At 35.7% G+C, this 20964-nt stretch overlaps 2 protein-coding genes across 2 annotated transcripts in view; one reads left to right on the forward strand and one right to left on the reverse strand.

Annotated features, from left to right (window-relative positions):
* The window catches only part of gas2l3 (growth arrest-specific 2 like 3), an 85771-nt gene extending 66021 nt beyond the window's left edge, over positions 1–19750 (forward strand). Inside the window, exons 7-10 of the mRNA XM_051928536.1 lie at positions 3054–3117; positions 3586–3724; positions 9514–9621; positions 17412–19750. Of these exons, the coding sequence (XP_051784496.1) occupies positions 3054–3117; positions 3586–3724; positions 9514–9621; positions 17412–18758 (1658 nt within the window). The 3' untranslated portion in view covers positions 18759–19750. The remainder of the gene's footprint in view (positions 1–3053; positions 3118–3585; positions 3725–9513; positions 9622–17411) is intronic.
* LOC127528026 (craniofacial development protein 2-like) overlaps positions 1–20964 on the reverse strand; it is a 1148403-nt gene that overhangs the window by 535269 nt on the left and 592170 nt on the right. The window lies entirely within an intron of this gene.

A 20964-nucleotide genomic window follows, 5' to 3' on the forward strand; every position in this document is an offset into this window, starting at 1 on the left:
GTCTGACAATGGGTCTAAGGATTTCATCCCGATACCTAATGGCAGTCAAGGTGCCTTTGTCTAGCCTGTAGAGGTCTGTGCGTCCCTCCTTGGATATGCCTCCCCAGACCATCACTGACCCACCACCAAAACCGGTCATGATGAACAATGTTCCAGGCAGCATAACATTCTCCATGGCTTCTCCAGACCCCTTCACGTCTGTCACATGCTCAAGGTGAACCTGCTCTCATCTATGAAAATTCTGGTATTCCATGGCAAATGCCAATCAAACTCCACGGTGCCAGGCAGGGAGCACAGGGCCCACTAGAGGATGTCGGACCCTCAGGCCACAATCATGTCTGTTTCTGATTGTTTGGCCAGAGACATTCATACCAGTGCCCTGCTGGAGGTTATTTTGGGTCCAGGTATCGCATCATGCTACCAGTAGTGACACTGACCCTAGCCAAATGCAAAACTAGTGAAAAAACAGTCAGAAAAGATGAGGAGGAAAAAATGTCAGTGGCCTCCACCTGTTAAACCATTCTTGTTTTCGGGGTCGTCTCATTGTTGCCCCTCTAGTACACCTGTTGTTAATTTCATTAACACCAAAGCAGCTGAAACTAATTAACAACCCCCTCTGCTACTTAACTGACCAGATCAATATCCCAGAAGTTTCATTGACTTGATGCTATACTCGGATTAAAAAGTGTTCCTTTAATTTTTTTTTTATAATTTTATATATATTTGCTAACCGTCCCCAGCGGCTTCGCCCGTGTAGAAGTGAAACAGGACAGCGAGGACAGCCTTGTCTGGCTCCCTACTCCTGACGTCACACTTCCCCCTCCCCTTGGCCCGAAGCCTCTGTCTCTGATTAGCACAAATATATCACTCCTGCAAATGAACTATGATTTTTAGCGCAATGAGAGAAGTCGCAAAATCAAGCGGAAAGTTCAAGCAAATTCTAGAAATAAGCCCGATCTAAATCCGTTAAGTAGTTCTTTCATTCGCTAGCTAAGTGGATGTAAGATGTGCCCCGAGGCTGGCGCTTGAGTGAGGAGGATTTATTTTAAATTTCCAACTAATTTCAACTTTAGGTATGTACCTCTCCTACATAATATGTAAAACATTTTTAAACCTGTTCTACTGCTTCTCGATTGTCTCTGCACTTTAAAGCTAATCCCAGTCTACCCCTTTTAGACTTTGCCACATCTACTCAAAATTTCCCCTATCAAAGTTAAATTTAACAGTCTGTACAGACAAACTCTTCCAAAAGACTTATAACTGTATTATATTATGGTCATTTGACACTAGTGGTTCAGACGCCTCTACACCCTCAATTCTTTCCTGATTATTACAACTGGAAAGTGAGATAAGGATGCTGCTTTGAATTATACCCATATTGAATCCTAATAATGTTGTAGCATTCAGATATTGTGAAGTTACTTTAGTACCTGTTTTAAGTATAAGTGAGTGAATATTTAATTGTTGTTATATACGCTACTGTATACTGAAGTACATATTACAAGCAGTGTTACCTGTCAAAGACAGGTAATAGAAGGCATTTAAAAATATTTTATCTCTCTTACCCTATGTTTACCTTCATCACCTTTCCTCTGTATCATCATGTGTCTGAACCTCCCTTGACTGACAATCCCTCTGTTGAGTATATTCCTATAAAGCCTGCTTCTCAGACTCTGTCATTATTTTCAAGATGCCTTTCTTGCCTCCACTCCTCTTTTATACTTCAGGAAATTAGGAGGTCCTTGTATGTTGTACACATATACACTAGGGCAGGAGCTGACTTCTTGTATAAAAGTCAAGATAAAATTAACATTTATATTTGTATAGATGTATGTATCCATTACTCTCTTTTTTTGATGGTGCGGAAACTGAAGCATGCAGAAAACCGCCTTCAACAAATTATTACCCCACAGTCTTAACTCTACAAATCTACACAGGACCACTTTATGGGAAAACTCCATAGATGTATTCTGTACACAATGTATATGTTCTTTAATATCTCCTATTGTGCAATATGAATACACATACTCGTCTCTAGAAGATAGAGAACAAACTTTATACTTGCTGTTCTGAGTTTAATTTTTAAACAGAAGCATTTCAAGGCTGCTTTCTCAGGCAGTGACTGTAAAATTAAAATATTTGGTTTTCAGTACAATCAGACAAAACAATAAAACTACTGGAATTAGAAAACAAAATAAACCTGATAGTTACACTGGTTGATTTTACTTCATACACATTTTTTTCTGCTTATATTTATAATACACAAATGCCCTACTGAACTCTGACACCAAGACTCCAATACTTTCGGGAGAATTATTGTTTAGAGATTAAAACATTTGAAACATTTAGTGCTCTCGTTCAGCAAGTATGTTTTTGAAGACTAAATATGTTAGTTACAAAGTGTCAAGAGCCTGTATTTTGTAGAATTTTACTATAGCAATGAAATAATAGGAATAAATGCTTGCGAGTTAATTTCTCAAACAAAGATATCTCTCAGGTTTTCAAATTAGATCTGTTTAAAACAGAAGGTACCTTGAGGGTCACCTCATGTACACTTTCCCCAGAAATGTTTTTTAAGAATTACATCTCCACTGAAACTAATAAATCTCTTCTCCATTGCACAAAACAGAGCTATTAAGGCAAGGAAATGTGAGATTAAAGAAAGGATACATATGGATGGAAATGGTGGTGACTGATATGAGAGGAAAGTGTCACTCCCATAGACGACCAAAACTGCTAAAAGAATGTAAACGGAATTTAACTTGGATAAAGCCAGAAAATATCCATTAAAGGTTTGCTCTTGTTGTGCATGGGGACTATTTCCGGATACCATATTCAGCACTTGAACGTCTCAAATAATGCCATCTGAGAATAGTTATATGGCTTAGATTGCATGTTTTGAGATGTACTGTATTACAACAAGGGAATGAGTATCTATCGTGATACCTCAAGCTGGAAAACGTAGATACATTTAGAAGTCTTATTAATGATGTTTAATGTCTTTAAAGTACAATTTTGATAGAAAGTTTTTTTTTTTTCTTTCTCCTTCCTAGTTTTGCATAAAGAACCAAGACAGGTGTGCCTTTGCCTCTTAGAAATAGGAAGAATTGTATCTCAGTAAGTATTTTTATATTATATAAGTAACTCATAACAATCCATCTCTCTTGTTAATCCACATTTTCCAGAATGCTTTTGCAGCCCTTGTTTATTGTGTCAGCAGGGGTGACAAGGTAGAAGACAACTCTGGACAGTATAAAAAATGTATTTATGAAAATGTATGTGATGTTCAATTAGACACCAAAATTTCTTTTTTTGTTACACAGCATTATTGTTTTGTCTTACACAGCAAAATCCCCAATTTTGTGGACTCTCTGTTGAAAAAACACTGTCAGAGATTTGCAACTAAATTTGTAAAGGCATTAAATGAACAGTATTTTGCAACTTTAATACTGTAAAGCTTATTGGCACAAAAATAACACATTTAAAAAACATTTAAGCTAAAATGGATGTGCACACTTTTAAGTGAGTGCAGTAAAATTAACTTTGCATATATAATGGATCTAATAATGTTGCAATTCTTTGTAGGTATAATGTAGAACCTCCAGTTTTGGTGAAGTTTGAAAAAGAAATTGAACTGGAAGAAACACTGCTCACTGAAACGGGTCCTCCAGCACCAGCAACGACTTTCAATGTATGCTGTCATCAAGGAGATCTTCACGAGGCGGTATGTACTTCCCCGAAAATGTTGATCAGCCTAAGCAGCAAGCAGCCTGCTATCCCATCCCCCCACTGACGCAGCTCAAGTCACGAAGAAGATTCTCAGAGCTCATGTGTCTTTTATCTGGGTGTGAGGTGCCTGGAATTGTAGAGTTTAAATAATATATCATCATTTGAAATACATACATTTTATGTGTGTTCCGTGTCTACAACTATCTATGTAAATGTAGGATAACATCAGTTTACCTCCCATATCCCAGTTACATGTAGTTTAGTTTGATGGCTAGCTCTAAATTACCAAAGTATGAATGAACCTTAATGATGGACTGGTACCCCTTTTTAGGTGAATTCCTTCCTCATGCACATGGCTGCCAGGGACTTCACAGAACCCTAAATAAAATAGCTGTAATGAAAAATGCATTTATGGAAATTTTGAATAGACCTAAAGAGACCTCCTGGAAACAAACAAACAGCTTCTAAATTTAGGTTTACAAAGTAATGTGGTAAATTGTTAAAAAAAAAAAAATCCTTATAAAGATGAAATACATTTCTACCAAAAAAGTAGAAGGAATGAGATGAGTAACATTTAGTAATACTGTATATCACTGTACTGAAAGAGTTAAGAAATAATGTAGTGTTTGGAAGAAAAGGCAGATATATACTGTTTCTGTTTAACAAAATTTCTAATTTGAAGATAGTGAAAGAAATGTGTAGCTGGGAGGTTGAATTTTGAACGTAATTGTTCAAAAGATGTAAATATGTTGTCTATATAAAGATCTCTGAGCATTTTAATCCCAAAACTTTTCCAGGTATTAAAAACTGGATATACTTGCGAAGGTTGAAAGAGGTGGTTCTCTTGCAGAGGTGCCACTGATAAAAGATTTTCCATCTTAAAATGCTTTCTAATTTGGTTCCATATTCTGAGTGAGTAAAGCACAATTGGGTTATTAGTATATTTGCGATAACTTTCATTTATTGGAGAGCAGAGCAGGGAATATAAAGAAGTACTACAGGATTTTACTTCTATTGCGGACCAATCCTGTGTATGTTCATTTATTTGTGTCCAGGTTTTTATGACTTGTATGTATGCTGCCCAGTAATAAAACTGAAAATTAGGTAAAGCCATGCCACCTTCTGGCTAAGGTCTTTGTAGGGTCGCTCTTCGGATACGTGGGTGTTTTGAGTTCCAAATGAATGAGGTTATTATTGAATCTAACTGTTTAAAAAACGATTTATTGATATATATTGGAATGTTTTGAAATAAAAAGAGAAGTTTAGGAAGGATATTCATCTTAACAATGTTAATTCTTCCGGCTAGAGTGAGATGAAGGGTTGACCATCTATGCAAGTCTTGCTTAATTTTTTCCATACAGATGCCAAAATTTTGTTGATAAAGAGCTTTATGTTTACTTGTGATATTTACCCCTAGGTATTTAAACTGATCTGCTATGGTAAAAGGTAGGGTGTCTAATATTATATGCTTGTGAATTCACTAGAAAGAGTATACTTTTATTCAGATTAATTCTAAGACCAGATATCTTTTGAAATTCTGTTAGTGCTGTTAAAACAGCAGGGACAGTGTTTTCTGGGTCTGATATATATAAGACCATTTCATCTGCATATAGAGAAATTTTCTGTTCCAGTCCTTCTCTGACAATCCCCTTTATCTCATAAGAATTTCGGCAGTGAACCGCCAGTGGTTCAGTAGCGATTGCAAACAACAGTGGAGACAAGGGACATCCTTGTCTGGTACCACGTTCTAGTTTAAAGTAGTCTGAGCAAATGTTATTAATACAAACTGAAGCTTCTGGATTGGTATACAGTAGTTTGATCCAAGCACAAATATTCGGGCCAAACCCAAATTTCTCCAATGCAGTGAAAAGGTAATTCCATTCAATCATATCAAATGCTTTTTCTGCGTCTAATGATAGTAATATCTCTGGGGTGTTTGATTTTGCTGGTGAATATATAACATTAAACAAGTGTCGGAGATTGGAAGATAGGTGTCGGCCTTTAATAAATCCATTTTGATCCTGTGATTTTACCGAGGGCAGCACTTTCTCCATCCTTCTAGCTAGAATTTTTGCCCGATTTCCCCCACCTTGCACCCTCCACAATGCTGGGAAAAAATACTGCTCAATTTCGAGGAAACACACTATTTCCGCAATATATAAAATCTTATTAGAGTCCCTACCTTTCAAAGATCCAAGAGGACATTGGGAAGAAGATCTCTTAATCAATATATCAGAAAAGGAGTGGAAGGTAGCAAAGCAGAGAATTCACTCGAGTTCTATATGCGCAAAGCATAGAATTATTCAACTAAAAATTATATATCGAGCCCATCTGTCTCGCTTAAAACTGTCCAAAATGTTTCCAGGGCAAGATCCAACCTGCGAGCGCTGCAACCAAGCTCCTGCCTCACTGGGTCACATGTTCTGGGCCTGCACCAAACTAACATCATTTTGGACAAAACTTTTTAAGTGCCTCTCAGACAGCCTTGGTATCACAATCCCTCCTAACCCATTAACAGCTGTGTTTGGTGTTCTTCCAGATGGACTTGAATTGGAGAAGGACAAGCAAACTGTGATTGCATTCACTACACTCTTGGCACGCAGACTTATTTTGTTAAATTGGAAGAATCCTAATTCTCCTCTTATAAGTCAGTGGGAAACCGATGTTTTATATTATTTGAAATTGGAAAAAATCACATTTTCAGTTAGAGGATCTGTACAAATTTTTTTCAAAACATGGCAGGATTTAATCAAAATTATTTTAGAATAAGAGAAATAACTATTATCGCATTTAACTCCCTTCTCCATCTCTTATTTACATAGATATTTACTTCTCCCTTTCTTTTGTTTAATGTTGCCTTATTAAAAAGCCTTAAGCAATTTTCCTTTAGCTAAGCTCTCCTTCTCAGGGGTGGGGTTTGATTAGTCTTCAAATTTGTTGGGTTATAAATTGATCTGTTTGTATGGAATGATTACAATGAAAATTAATAAAATAAAAATATATAAAAAAAAAAAAAAAAAGATATATACTGTTTCTCATAAAATCACTCTGCATTTATATTATGTAGCTTCTTTCATAGTGAGCCCCATGTCAGGAACATTTACATAGCATTACAATCTAGCAACTCTTCTGTATGGTTTTCAAAATTGCAGGTCATGTTTCTCTAGTGGATTGACGTTTTATAAAGAATATTTTCGTTTAAATAAAAATAATAAACCATATAAAAACTGGTTTAGAAATTTAATTGATAAACAACTAGCCACAAATGTTCTTGGAGAAACATACGTATGCACAAGAATATAGAATACAGAAAAAAAAAACTTTTGTTATGTATTATTGTTGTAGATGAGATTCATTGTAAGTTAAACATCTTAGGGCTTTTTAGGGCTTTACAGATTATTGTGAAAGTCTAGGTGGACTTTTCAGTGTACAAGCAATTTATAAATTGACGGATGCTGGGTTTTATATCTGGGTTTGTTTAATACAAGTTTAGAGAAGTTCTGTTTAAGTTTTATGATGTACATTTGAGAACACACATAGTTGCTGGGTACATTTTGGTTTCCACATTACAAAGTGGTCATATCAAGATTACCAAAAATTCAGAGCAGAATTGCAGGTTATGAGCTGAAGAATAATTAACACTAGAATTACCAGAGCCTACATAAAATCTCGTAGATCCATCCCACCTTAAATCACTTCGCACTTCTCCGTCAGCGTCTTTTGTCCTGTAAATGTGTGGATAAGCAGCAAGCAGCCTGGCTATCACATCCCCCACCCCGCACAGTTTTCTCAGCTCAAGTCTGTTTACCTGCGTGTCAGTTGCTTAGAGTTGTATAGTGTGAGAAGTCAAGCAAAATGATACCTTTTATAAATACTATATCGTTATTTGGAACACTTGCATTTCACGTGTGTTCCGTGTCTACAACAATCTATGTAAACACATCGTTAAAACAGAAACGTTTTTCATGTTTTAGTAATAATTAACAAAATGTAGACATGAAGTGTATAATGTGTGAAGCCTGAAATCCAAATATCAAAGAAACACTTTCACAAAAGGTACAAATATAACAGAACAAGTGCATTTTTATTCAAAAATATAACTGCAGAAAAAGAATCCGCGTTAGGGTGCGACTTTGACACGTATTTGCTACGACTGCTTTGGTGGCGCAATGGTATCAACTGTTGACTGGTAATCAAAACTTCATGGGTTCGATCCTGGACGAGTCCGTTTTGAGAAGTGGGCTGCTCGTATTCTTACTATTTTAGAATGAAAACATACATTTGATTCCAGTCTGTAACAGCCGGTGTAATTTATGATACTTGTAAAGGTTAGCTTTGTTTTTTTTTTGTTTTTTTTTAATTCAGTTTTATTCTCTCAGTTGTGTTCATGATCCCACCATTCATCCCCCCCACATTTGATACTGCTGGTTTCACATAAAGACTCGCTATAACAGAGGTCAACTCAGATCATGATGACTGTTCTACATCGGAGCAAGAATGCACATTTGCCATCGCTGTACTTTGTATATGTACATGGGAAGCTCTGCACTCAACTTGTGACTTTACGCTGTAGGAATACATTTGAGAAATTCTTAATCTGTGGTGTAGAGGGTAATAAAGGGAGACAGGAAAGTTCCCCGGTATGTTGGAGGTTCACACACTGTTTCATCTACCTACATCTCCTTGATTTTTTTTTTTCCATCCAGAGAAGCTAAGTAATATTAAAGGCATTTCAAAGGGATTATGATACTGACCACACTGCTAGCTTTGTCCAGGTTGGAGTTGGCTCTGTAGAGAACAAAGATCTTCATCTACTACTCCTGTACATGCCTTGTAGGCAAACTGCATAGGATCTAGATAGTCTGTAATCAGGGGTTACGCATGTTTTAAGAACACAATTCCTAATGGCTTTTACAGCGATAGTAGGAACAGAAAGCCCTGACTCCGTGCCAAACCCCTCAGCTTTAATGCCTGCTTTCCATGCTATAATTCTGCTAATATAATTCTGCTAAGAAGCTATAAAGAATAATGGAATTGTGTAGTGTAACTTTGTTTTATGTATCAGTTTTACTTGAAACTGGACCAAATATATATTTTTTTCTTTTTTAATGTTTCTTAACAGAACTTTTGGTTGGACTTTCCTTGTCTGTCATTTACCCATTATAGATTCTGTTTTTCTTTGAGTAATATTTGTATACTAATGTAACATCTTTAAATGCTGCTCTTGTATTTATGTTCTTTCTTTGTTTGTTCACGCTGCTTCTGGTTAACTCAAACTTCAACATTATCTTTAAATTTTTTGGACAACAAGGTCACTTCTGCAAAAGCCCTGAAGGTCAGAATAACAAATTTCTGTTGTTTAGTCTGTGTTAAACCTTCGGATTTAAAGTAATTGACAACTTTGCTTTTTATGTTTATCAGAGTTCTTTAAAAATATTTATTTACCTGTGTGTTGTAGTTGGTTACTGATGTTCAGTCAAGTTTTTCCTCATTTGTAGTGTGGGAAAACATATGTCGTATACACGGTATGATTTTAGTACTTTTGTATTGACCTTGTGTGACTTCAGTTATTTATGATTTGTAAAAGAATCTGATAAATATGTAAATGTCTTAATGACTTAAAACGCATTAATATTAGTGGTTGTGTTTATAAGCAAATATAGAGTGTTCCAGTGGTCTTTGGAATTGAAACTAGCATACACAGTACATACTGTACATGAATAAAATGTTCTGGTTTACTTTTACTCACTTTTATCCTTATTTTACTTGTGTATTTCACTGTAGGTACAACATATTGCACAAGATCCTCCATGCAACTGCTCTCACAGGTTTTCTATTGAGTATTTGTCTGAAGGGAGATATCGGTTAGGTGGTAAAATCCTTTTCATAAGGGTAAGTATGACAAAGTCCTTAAAAAGTATGAAAAAAGCCTTAAAGTATTTCCATGTCAAAACTGAAGTGGGTTTTGTTTTTTTGCGGATCTTTAAGAACTGTGACAATTAATCTTTTTAGTAAGTAATAACATTTGAAAACACAAATTTACAAACTGGTTTATTGTGAGTTTGGTATTCTTTAATGAATGATAGAAAATAATTTTGGTAATTAAAGGTAAGTTACCGTCCAGTCCTTTCTTGGGTTCCTTAAAGCAATTCAAAAGTTCTTCATTAAATATAGCTTAAATAATGAATAACATGAATGTAAAGTTATTGAAATAATGTCCTGATGCAAAATATGTTGACTAAATATGCTTTAGACATTTTTATAGACCTGTTCATTCTAATCAATGCCCATTCCTGCACCATCAGGTACAAGAAAATAACCAGATCTAAATGCAGCACCCTATGCATTGTAGCACACATTTATACATGCACTCATTTATTCACAACAGGTAATATTAGTTAACTTTAAGGGAGTGTACCTGAATGGCCACAGGAAAATGCACACAAACACATGGATGTGCAAACTCAATACTAAATATAACAGGGTGGGAGTTATGAGGCAGCAGCACTCACCAGTTTGTTACTTAAGCTAAGAAAGTTTCCCTGCCTAATTATCCAGACACCATTTGCATAACAGATGTTAACAAGCTAAGGCATTTCTGCAAAAAAAAAAAAAATCTGTTTACTTTTTTGTAGCTGCAGAAAGATGTACTAACTAAATGGGAAGGACACTGACACAATTATAATTGGGGAATGTGGACTTTTACTTACGAACCTTTGCTTGTGCAAACAGCTGATTTGTTTAGTTAATTGTAAGCAAATAATAACTGGTAATTATTTCCACTGATGAATTGCATCCATTACACAGGGTGCTTAACTTCAGTAAATTGGGGAGGATCGTTGTCATATAGACTCGGATCATTCTGGAAATTTGCTTCTACCTATTTCCAAATAGATTTTTGACTACAGATATTGCCAGTTGTAAAATTTGTGAAGCATATAGGAGGCAACTTTGATGCTGTTAGACATAGTTGTTTTTTGTCTGAGCAAGTAAATGAGAAAACCATGTTTTCTTGTGGAAACCTGACTAAGTATATGGAAATCCTAAAATGGATTTAGGTATCTGATTTTGTGTAATATATAAATTGTGTGTTTGTGTGTGTGTGTGTGAGAGAGAGAGCATTTTCAAAACATACTGTGTGCTGGCACATGGAAATGTAATATGCTACTGAAGACAAAAAAGGATCAGGAGCTGTCCCACCTTTTAGAATTTTACAGCAAGAAGGACTGTAGGAGGCAGTAAGTGCCTTTCAAAACACAGGGTCTTCTGATGAGTGGAAATGTTGTGTTCTGCCAAAGACACTATGCAAAAGATAGTGATGAGGCACGTCAGTGTTGGTGTCATGTAACATGTCACTGTTAAAAAAAAAAAAAAAACAAAAGAAAATGCTGGGTGCTCAGGCCATATTCATTTCAAGAAAAATTAGTTCCAGGCGATTAATAAAGTACTTTCCACTCGATATGTATTAAAATTTCAAATTGAGTACCATTGATAGATTGTTTGATCAAAAGCAATATATACCATATTTACTCGTGTACTACGCGCCTTTGTGTAAGATGCGCACCCTAATTTTTTACAAATAAAATCATGAAAAAAATTTTCCCCGTGTAGGACACGCGTTCTGATTGTATAGGAAGAGTTTAGGGCAGGTTTTCCGTGAAATGCCCTTCTGTTTTTGTTAGAGAGAGAGAGAGAAAAACATTACAGTAATCCCTCCTCTATCGCGGGGGTTGCGTTCCAGACCCTGCCGCGAAAGGTGAAAATCCGCGAAGTAGAAACCATATGTTTATATGATTATTTTTATATTGTCATGCTTGGGTCACAGATTTGCACAGAAACACAGGAGGTTGTAGAGAGACAGGAACTTTATTCATACACTGAAAACAAACATTTGTCTATTTTTCAAAAGTTTAAACTGTGCTCCATGACAAGAAAGAGATGATAGTTCCGTCTCACAATTAAAAGAATGCAAACATATCTTCCTCTTCAAAGGAGTGTGCGTCAGGAGCAGCTAATGTCAGAGAGAGAAAGAAAAGCAAACAAATCAATAGGGCTGTTTGGGCTTTTAACTATGCGAAGCACCGCCGGACAACGCAGCTGCTAGGAAGGGAGCAATGTAAAGGCAGCCTTTCAGCATTTTTTCAGAGGAGCGTCCGTATCGTCTAGTGGTGCGAACAGCCCCCCCTGCTCACACCCCCTCCGTCAGGAGCACAGAATGTCAGAGAGAGTGAGAGAGAGAGAGATAGAGAAAAACAAACAATTAAAAATCAATACGTGCCGTTCGAGCTTTTAAGTATGCGAAGCACCATGCAGGAAGCATATCGCTTGACAAAACAGCCACGTTTACGCACAGCAAGGAAGAGAGCAATGTGAGGGTAATCTTTCAGTGTTTTTTGAGGAGCGGCCGTATCTTCTAGGGGTGCGAACAGCCCCTGTGCTCACAATATATTTGAGGAGTTTTATTTAATACGTAATACGCGCTGTGGTTGGGTAGCTTCTCAGCCATCTGCCAATAGCGTCCCTTGTATGAAATCAACTGGTCAAACCAACTGAGGAAGCATATACCAGAAATTAAAAGATCCATTGTCCGCAGAAATCTGCGAACCAGCAAAAAATCCGCGATATATATTTAAATATGCTTACATATAAAATCCGCGATAGAGTGAAGCTGCGAAAGTCGAAGCGCGATATAGCGAGGGATTACTGTACACAAAAAAATTTTCTTTGTGTATGACGCGCATAATGTGCGCATGGTACACAGGTAAATACGGTACTTCCTATCCAGACAAATGTATATATATTTGTGTGTATATATATATAATATATATGCAGTTGTTCTTGAAAATTGACAAATCCTAATTGCAGCATTTCCTTTTTTTATGATACATTTTTAAATCAAAGTAGTCCCTTCCAAGAGGTTCCTAGAAATTAGATTTTTCAGCGGAAACAGTATTTGTCGTTTTAAAAATAGGATAATAATTGACTCGCATTTACAAGTAAGTGAACATTTCCCTTCAGCAAGTAATAGCACATCTGTTAGTGGTTAAGACAGACATTACTTTCAATAGTAACTTGCATCTGCTTTGCCATCTTTTACTACTAAACTCCTTTAGAACTGTTTACTGGGTTGCATGAGCACCATCTTATCTTTAATCTAGTCCCAGCCTTTATTTCCAATATGATAGTAGTATTCAATTCAGATTTTTGTATTATTAACTTGAGATAACGTAAAAATTAATTTCAGATCTAGTATTTTTTTTCTATATAGAAGGCATTGTTTTATGGCAAAATTAATAATATGTTATATTCCCTCAGCAAGATAATGTAATATGCTTTGGCTATGAAGGAATTTATTTATCCACTGGGTTTGGGGTCAAATTTTATTTTATTTTTTTAAGTCTCTGCCCCTTCCTTTTCAGTTGCACTTTATTTTTTATTTTATAACTTTTCCCAGTAAAAGGTCAGAGTGCTGTACACAATTATAAATAAATAGAAGTATAGTAAAATTAAAAATACAAAAAAAATGTAAATGAAAATTTTTTTTAGCCTACTAAATGTGCAGGATATACTATATGTATATGTGTATGTATCTACTTCATTGACCTATATTCTGACATGCTTTCATATCTGGTAAAAAAGGGAAAACTTTAGAAAATAATCTGAAAAAGATATGGACGTCATAGATTAGCATATGCCAACTAGCCAAAGAGCTTGTTACAGATATTCCACAATATACTATTTTAGAGGCCTAATATCCATAGTTAGGGTGAAATAAGTATTATTTCACATTCCTTTTCCAAGGAATAACTTAATTGAATTGACAGTAATTTCAAACACCACAAGTGGACAGTGAAGAAAAAGGGAATCTGAGATTTTCTGGCCACAGCTGACCTCCACAGTTATAATAAAGTGATATGAGAAGCCTTGTCATGAACAAAGGTTTGCTGCCTTGACATAAATATCTAAACTTTGAAGTCATTTATTATAGAGTTTAGACAGCCTGTATAAAGTACACTTCTTTTTCCTGAAGTAATATTAAGGTCAGTGACTGATATTAGATTTTTAAACATTTGGGAGAGAATGCCATGGTAAATTATCTGACAAGCTGCGCTTAAATTGGGAAGTATAATAATACTAATAATAATACTAACCATGTGGTCTCATCTGCAATGTGCATCATCCAATGCTTGCACATTTCTGCTTAGGTTTGTGCCTCGCAGAGCACTTGGGGTCAAAGGCAACATCATTTGTACACACTTCTTCTAAATATCTGAGAATTATCCAAGATAGAATATTTAAGGAAGATGTGGCAGTAGCTATGCACCCGGGTCAATTGATTTTTAGTAGAGTGCCCCCCGATTGCAGGTAAGTGCTGCCTACTGTATCTGCTGCCCCTCTAACAGTCTTCCATGGTATGTGTGATCTACTTATATACAATATAAAGTCAAACTACTAATTGCAAAAATTTAGAAAAGATGCATATGTATACAGTATGTACATTATTGACTGCAATTATAATTTATTATTATAAACCCACTATTTTAAATTTAAATTTCTTGCTGTACCCTTTTTCTTTTCAATTACATTAAGATTTATATTTCTTTAGATCAGCTACAGTTATCAGATACTGTAAACATAGATTATTATATGTTTAAGCTAAATTGTATTAATTTTTAAAAAGGTTGTGTTCATATATATTCTTAAAGTAGGAAACGTTGAAAAGCTGTGCCTACTTTTAGTGCTTGATTTTTTTTTTTTTTATTTTTTTTTTTTTTCTCGTTAAGATGGTAAATATTTTTCGTGCCAAATGCCGCAAGCTATTTTGTGGTCTCACAAGATACATACTTTAGGAATTATAAAAGAACATGAGCTTCATTTCAGAGACAACCAAGTAATAAAAAGCAGGCCTACATATATAAATTCTGTTTCAGGGAATGAAATCAACCAATTTTAAATCATAAATAATTGTTTTATGCTGTGCCAAACAGTACTCGTGGAAATGTGAAATTAGAGAAAGCTTGTGTTTTATTCCTCATGCATTTCTCATACCAAAAACGTTGTTTTAGAAATTACTTCCGAATAATTCTTTTATACATTTTTCTTTTATAAATGCAGTTGTTGAACTTTGGGTTTTTTGCATACCTACAGTATATGTTTATATTCCCATTTCCTTTTTCGAGAATTCCAGAAACTGATATTTGTAGGCCAAAAAAAACATAGCTTCCTAAGAAATCTAGGTTAATGATTCCATCTAGTGGTGAGTGCTGTATTATGTAAGTTACAGTTATGCTTTTTTTGAAGTATTTTGATGATACGATTATTCAGCTGAAAACGTTAGAAATTAAGTTTCATATTTAAAAACACACAACAAATCATATTGCCAACCTATTAAAATGCATCATAATATATTTGTATTTCTTCTAATTTATTTCTTCTAACTCAAAACAAACGCAAGTCTGTACAATTAAATATTTTCCTTAAGCTTTCCCTAAGCAATGTATCCAGTCTTTTGTGATATTTAGGTGGAATGTAAGGGTTTTTTTTATCTAGTTAGGAGAAAAGGGCAGGTCTTCTTTCTTATGTTATATGTACTTGTTAATTAAATGTTTCTTTTTTCTGGTGGAAATGTAAGATTTTTGGTTGCCTCACGATATGTTTACAGCAATGTATATTTTTTTCTGTCTATTTCATTCTATATCACGGATTGATGTTTCTAAGTTGTGTTTAAAAACTGTCTAATGCACACTTTATCTGTGTCAGGAATAGGCAGCTTGGATGAAACAATGCCCTGTACCTGTACCTGTACCAGCCCTCCTTCAGGAAAAGCTGAGCTCTCTTGGCTCTATCACAGTGCATCATCCTGTAAAGCCCAACCAGCTGCATGAACCCACAGTGTAATACAGATGAGGGAAAGCTCACAATGAAGCAGAGATGTTAATAGTAAAAATTATTTAACAAATCTGTCAGCCAAAAATAGAATCCAAAATTAAAGCAGGAGGTCGGCAAAAAAGACAGGTAAACATTTCCAAAATCGGAATCCAATGATCAACATAAAAGGTAAAAAGAAAATCCCTGGGATGTACTCTAAATCCAAACACAGTAGTGTTTAATAATAACAAAGCAGAATAAGAAGACCAGACCAAGGGTAACACTATCATAGACTCGGGTCCTTTATTCCCCAGCTTCTTCATCATGTGAGTGCTGCCTGACAGATGTTGACAAGCAACAGACCCTAGGGCAAAATGCAGATAAATGCAGGGAAAGAAGGCAGACCCTCAGCTCATTACGGATAGTCTGTGGTCCAGTTCATTTCCATTTTGTACCAAAAAAGGGGAGCATCACACAGATGAACAGTACAAACAAAAAAAAGTGAATGTTCATAAAAAGCAACCCTCTTTTGACTGCGGTTCTTTGTTGGACTCCATATAGGTTTATTGGATCATTATTGGCACGTCTACAGTGAAATTCTTGCTGGTATGCTAATCAACATGTCACCACTCCTCAGGCTCCATGATTAACTACTGGTTCATACCAAGAATGTTACCATGGCTCTGATGAAGGAGCTTTCGGATTATTGGACATTCTACATATCCATCCGTAATGAAGCAAGCTGTGTACCAGGATATTGTCAACTCTTCAAGAAGAATTTTATTAGTTGGTTTGAGGCACTGATTTGATTCAGTGTAGTAGTGCCACCATGGAGCAATACGTTTGGCAGATATTTGGTAGAGTGTGAATTGCAACATATACAGTACATGTACCAGAAGAGTAAAATAATTACTGTTGCTTATTCGAAAGTTTCAGTTCTATTGGTGCTGTCCAAGCACCTACAAAGGGTACCGTATTTTACATGGTGGCGTGTGCTACATTTATGGGTGATGCTGTAGACTAAGCTCAAGGACCTCACTATTCTTCCTAGCTATGGGTTTTCTAGCTGTAGCAGAAAGAGACATATTACTTTTTGCCTCGGCCACCATTCCTTCCTATGTCCCCTCACATACAGGTGGCAGCAGTTTGTTTAGATAACATATACTGCTGATCTGACTAGGTTAGTATTATCATTGGAGCATTGTAAATAATCTGATCAGCTTACGTCTATGCATAGTATTATTTGGTTTAATTTTACACTGTATTGTGGCCTTTCACAACATATCATGAGTTAAGGGGGAAAAAACAAAACATTGTCTGCCAGCTCTTTGATACTGGGCTTATATCGCAGCTTAGTCACTGACTGTATGGAGTTTGCATGTTGTCTGTGTGATGTTTTCCCTCTGGTTATTCAGAATTATCTACGCACTACAAATACAAATGTTAAGACTGACATGTAACTGTATTGATGGGTGTAGAGAGTGTGTGTGTGTGTGTGTGTGTGATTGTGTCCCATGATGGACTTGTTCTCTGTCCAGAATAGGTTTGTGCTTTGTACCTGATTTTTATTAAGACAGGGTCTAACCCCCTGTGGTATTATTATTAAGTGGGTTTAGATGATGGGTTGACTGAAAAACTTATGAAAAGTATCCTTTAAAGCAACCAAGGTAGCCTTTTTCTCTGTTAGTTTAAATTCTACTCAAATTTTACGTTACATACATTTAATTTTTCCTTCTGGTGTTTTTATGCAGATTCTTGTTTTTTTTAAATCATTTGTAAGTTAATATTGCTCAATTTGTCATTTCTTTCAATAGATGCTGCATGGAAAACATGTGATGGTGCGTGTTGGTGGAGGCTGGGATACACTTCAAGGTTTCTTGCTGAAGTATGATCCATGTAGAGTGTTACAGTTCAGCACTCTTGAAGAAAAAATTCTCTCTTTTCAAAAGGGAGGTTTAGGACCACTCGATGTTCCAGCATCACCAGCCAGGACTCCTCAGACACCAACCCTCAATCCTTTATCAGCTATTAATTTTTCTTCATCCTCTAAGCCGAACTCCCCTGCTTTGGTATCTAGTCTACCTGGAAACAATGCGCAGACTTCAAGTAAAGTTTCACGGACACCTGTGGCTACACCACGAACGGCAATAAAACAATCTCCCTTGCCATCTACAAAATCTGTACTTCTGTCTAGTCCAGCAGCTGATGTCATTCAGAGTCCAATGAAGAGCACACATTTTTCACGACGGAGTCCTGTAACACTTACTAAAAACCTAGATAGCCAAACAAAGCGTCCCCAAACGCCTTTGACACGTCCCACAACAGTGGCTTCTCTAAAGTCCTCAACATCCAGGAGTGTACAGAGTCCAGCTTTACCGAAGAATCAACATGTTTGTGCTGTCAAATGTTCAAAGACATCAAGTAATAATCCAAGGATAATTTCTAAACCCACACCTTCAGTAGCAAAATCCCTTTCATCTACTTCCAAATTAAAGTCCACTGTGACATGCCCTGAATTTAAGAGTTCACCAGTTTTGGCTACAAGGACAGTACCTACAAAGGATCGGTACCACCAAAAGAACGTCTTGGAGTCGTCTTCTCCTCTAGCTACTCCCACTGTTCATCGAAGACTTTCGCAAAGACGCCCTGGGTCGCCTGCTGCTTCACTTAGGATCAACACTGAACATATCTCGGAAAAACCTAATCCTCGTCTTAAGAATGAGAAGATCAGTAACCGGAAAGCTCCAGCTACAAGCTGCACTACACTTAAAAAGAATTTGATTTCTAGTACTAACAATCCTAAAAATACCACAAAATTACCTCATTCCACTGATGTTACTATCAAAAGACATGTGGAAACAACTGTAAGAAACCCCACAGCATGTACCAAAACTACTACTTCTGTTTATTCTAATGAAAAAAATATGACAAGGACCCCTTTGTCAGTGGTAAAGAACAGACAGACTGCAGTGAAAACTCCTGATGCTCCACAGCACACACAGTCTGCTAAGACCCCAGTTACTGTTAGACAGAATGCAGAGATATCAAAGGTGCAAAGTTGTGTGAAAAAGAACAACTCAAAGCCAAAGAGCCCTGCTCCGTCAAAGAACAAAACTGAGGACCCTTACTTTGTAATGAACAGCAAGAAAAAACAAAAATAATAATTTTTTTGAGCATATTTAAAATATCATTTTGGACATGTATGCATTTACTTGTTCTGTTTGCAAATAAGTAATCTATAGTTTTACTATTTTATTTTTAAAGCTTTGAATAAGGTTTCTTTAATTCACTACAGTATTGTGACAATGGAATTTTTACATACGTGTCAGCCGATATGAACACAAATAGCACTAGCAGTTGTGTTTTTGTAGTCTGGTTCACCTTTTTTTGAAATGATGCAATAGTGTCAAGTAAGCCGTTTTTTTCAGTATGTTACAATTTGCTGATTAAAGACTTGGTTGAAACAACAGATATAGAAGCCCTGCAGGACTTTTAAATGGAGAGTGCATTTCCATTTAGCGGTTCCATACAGTATACCAAATATACATTAGATTTTAAAATATTTTAATATTCAGCTGCCTTCTGAATGAATATTTGAAAGTAAATTAAAACCTTGAATTATGACTTTGAATGTATGAAATGCGGCAAATGAGCAGGCTGTACTTTTTAAAACTATAATTCCATTTTATTTTACTTTACTGAAGAAAGCATTTATCACAATGACTGAAAGATGATTTTAACAATAAGTAAAAATATATTTTCGACATGAGAGAGTGAGAATTTTGCATTTTATGTAAAAATCCTGCTCAGGTTAACTTAATGTGGGAAATCCCACTGATCTTTCAAAAGCTTAAATAAAAACTTACCCTTGTTTATAATTTTATTCAAATATAGTATTGAGTTCAAAAATAAAAACACAACTTGTTTTGTATCACGTGATTAAAAAATGTGATCATGTGGCAAAGCAATCAGCTCACAGTGCTGTTTTAAGTTTTGGTATTGTACTGTTAGCAAGGCGATGACAGTGAGATGGATCGATGCTTAATTAAAAATAAAAACAAAAAATGTACATAGCCCTGACAAAACCATTGCCATTCATCCATTAAATGTAATGAATTTACAGCTTTGTCAAATAAAAAAACTGAGGTGTCAAGTTAAGTGGCAATTTTTACCCATAGCTAGTCTAAAATAGTGCCAAAATAGTTTCGAATTAAAAATTACAAGTTGGTGTTTTAAAACTTCCACATTGTCCAGACTACTAAGCAGCTTGGCTCATCATGGTGCTTTGCAAAGTCCTTACTGGCACTGCATTCTTACAGAGATGTACTCCTAGTAGGACTTCCACACAGCAAATTCAAAACACAAATCATTCATTGGGTTTTTGAAGACAATAGAGCATCTATCAGTACAACTAGAATGTGATGAAAGTACATTTGGTATAGAATTGAATACTTTGAGAATGACTGATATGCAGCATACAGTTGTCACTATGTTGACTAGTGACATAGTTATAGAGCGAATGAAGCCAGGACTTTTCTGTAGCTGTATCTGGATGTGCTCACTGAAAGCACACAATTGCAAATGTCTGATCAGTGCTATAAGTTGTATTGGAAGCAATGCAGCAATTCTGACGTAGCTGGTGAGAAAGCACAGTTTAGTTTTCATTAAGTGATATTAATTGTACAGTTGCAAATGTAACATTACAATAGCAAATATCAGAGACTTAAAGTGACTTGTGTGTGTACTTTAATTGAATTGTCTTATTACAAAAGAAGCTTTAAAAGCAGTAGTTATGTGAATAATCTCTGATATTGGCTGTTGATGCTGGAACAGATGGAGTTTCATAGTATTTGACTGTGCCTTGTGTATTTTTTAATTACTAAAAACATAATCAATGCATTGATCATAAAGACAAATCATGTATCAGTGTTTCATTCTTCTTAACATGTATTCTGAAATATCACCCCTCATCAAAAACAGATTCGCAACAAATTCCCAAAAACATTGTAGATTGGTGGCCTTATTATTCTTATATTTTGATGTAAAAACTGATTGACATATTTAAAAAAAAAAAAAAAAAACAGTTTTATTGTAGAAAATAAGGTAAAAGGAAAAATTAATTAACAGATGAAAGTGACCACAGTTTGTAGTGCATGTGTTCTACGCATTACTTTTAAATTGCAGCATACGCAGTTTGAGAAGCGGGAGGAGATCACTTACTCCATCAAGTAGTGTTGGGTAGCGAGTGAACATCATCCAGTTTAATTTGTAAAAACTGTCAAATTTATAACATTCCTTTGTGTGCAGCAGTATTTCCAGAATTCTGTCTTAGATGATCCCAGTTGATGTATCAGCTTTTTGCTGAAA

This window comes from Erpetoichthys calabaricus, chromosome 1, assembly GCF_900747795.2.
Source record: "Erpetoichthys calabaricus chromosome 1, fErpCal1.3, whole genome shotgun sequence".
NCBI classification, from domain to species: Eukaryota; Metazoa; Chordata; class Cladistia; order Polypteriformes; family Polypteridae; genus Erpetoichthys; species Erpetoichthys calabaricus.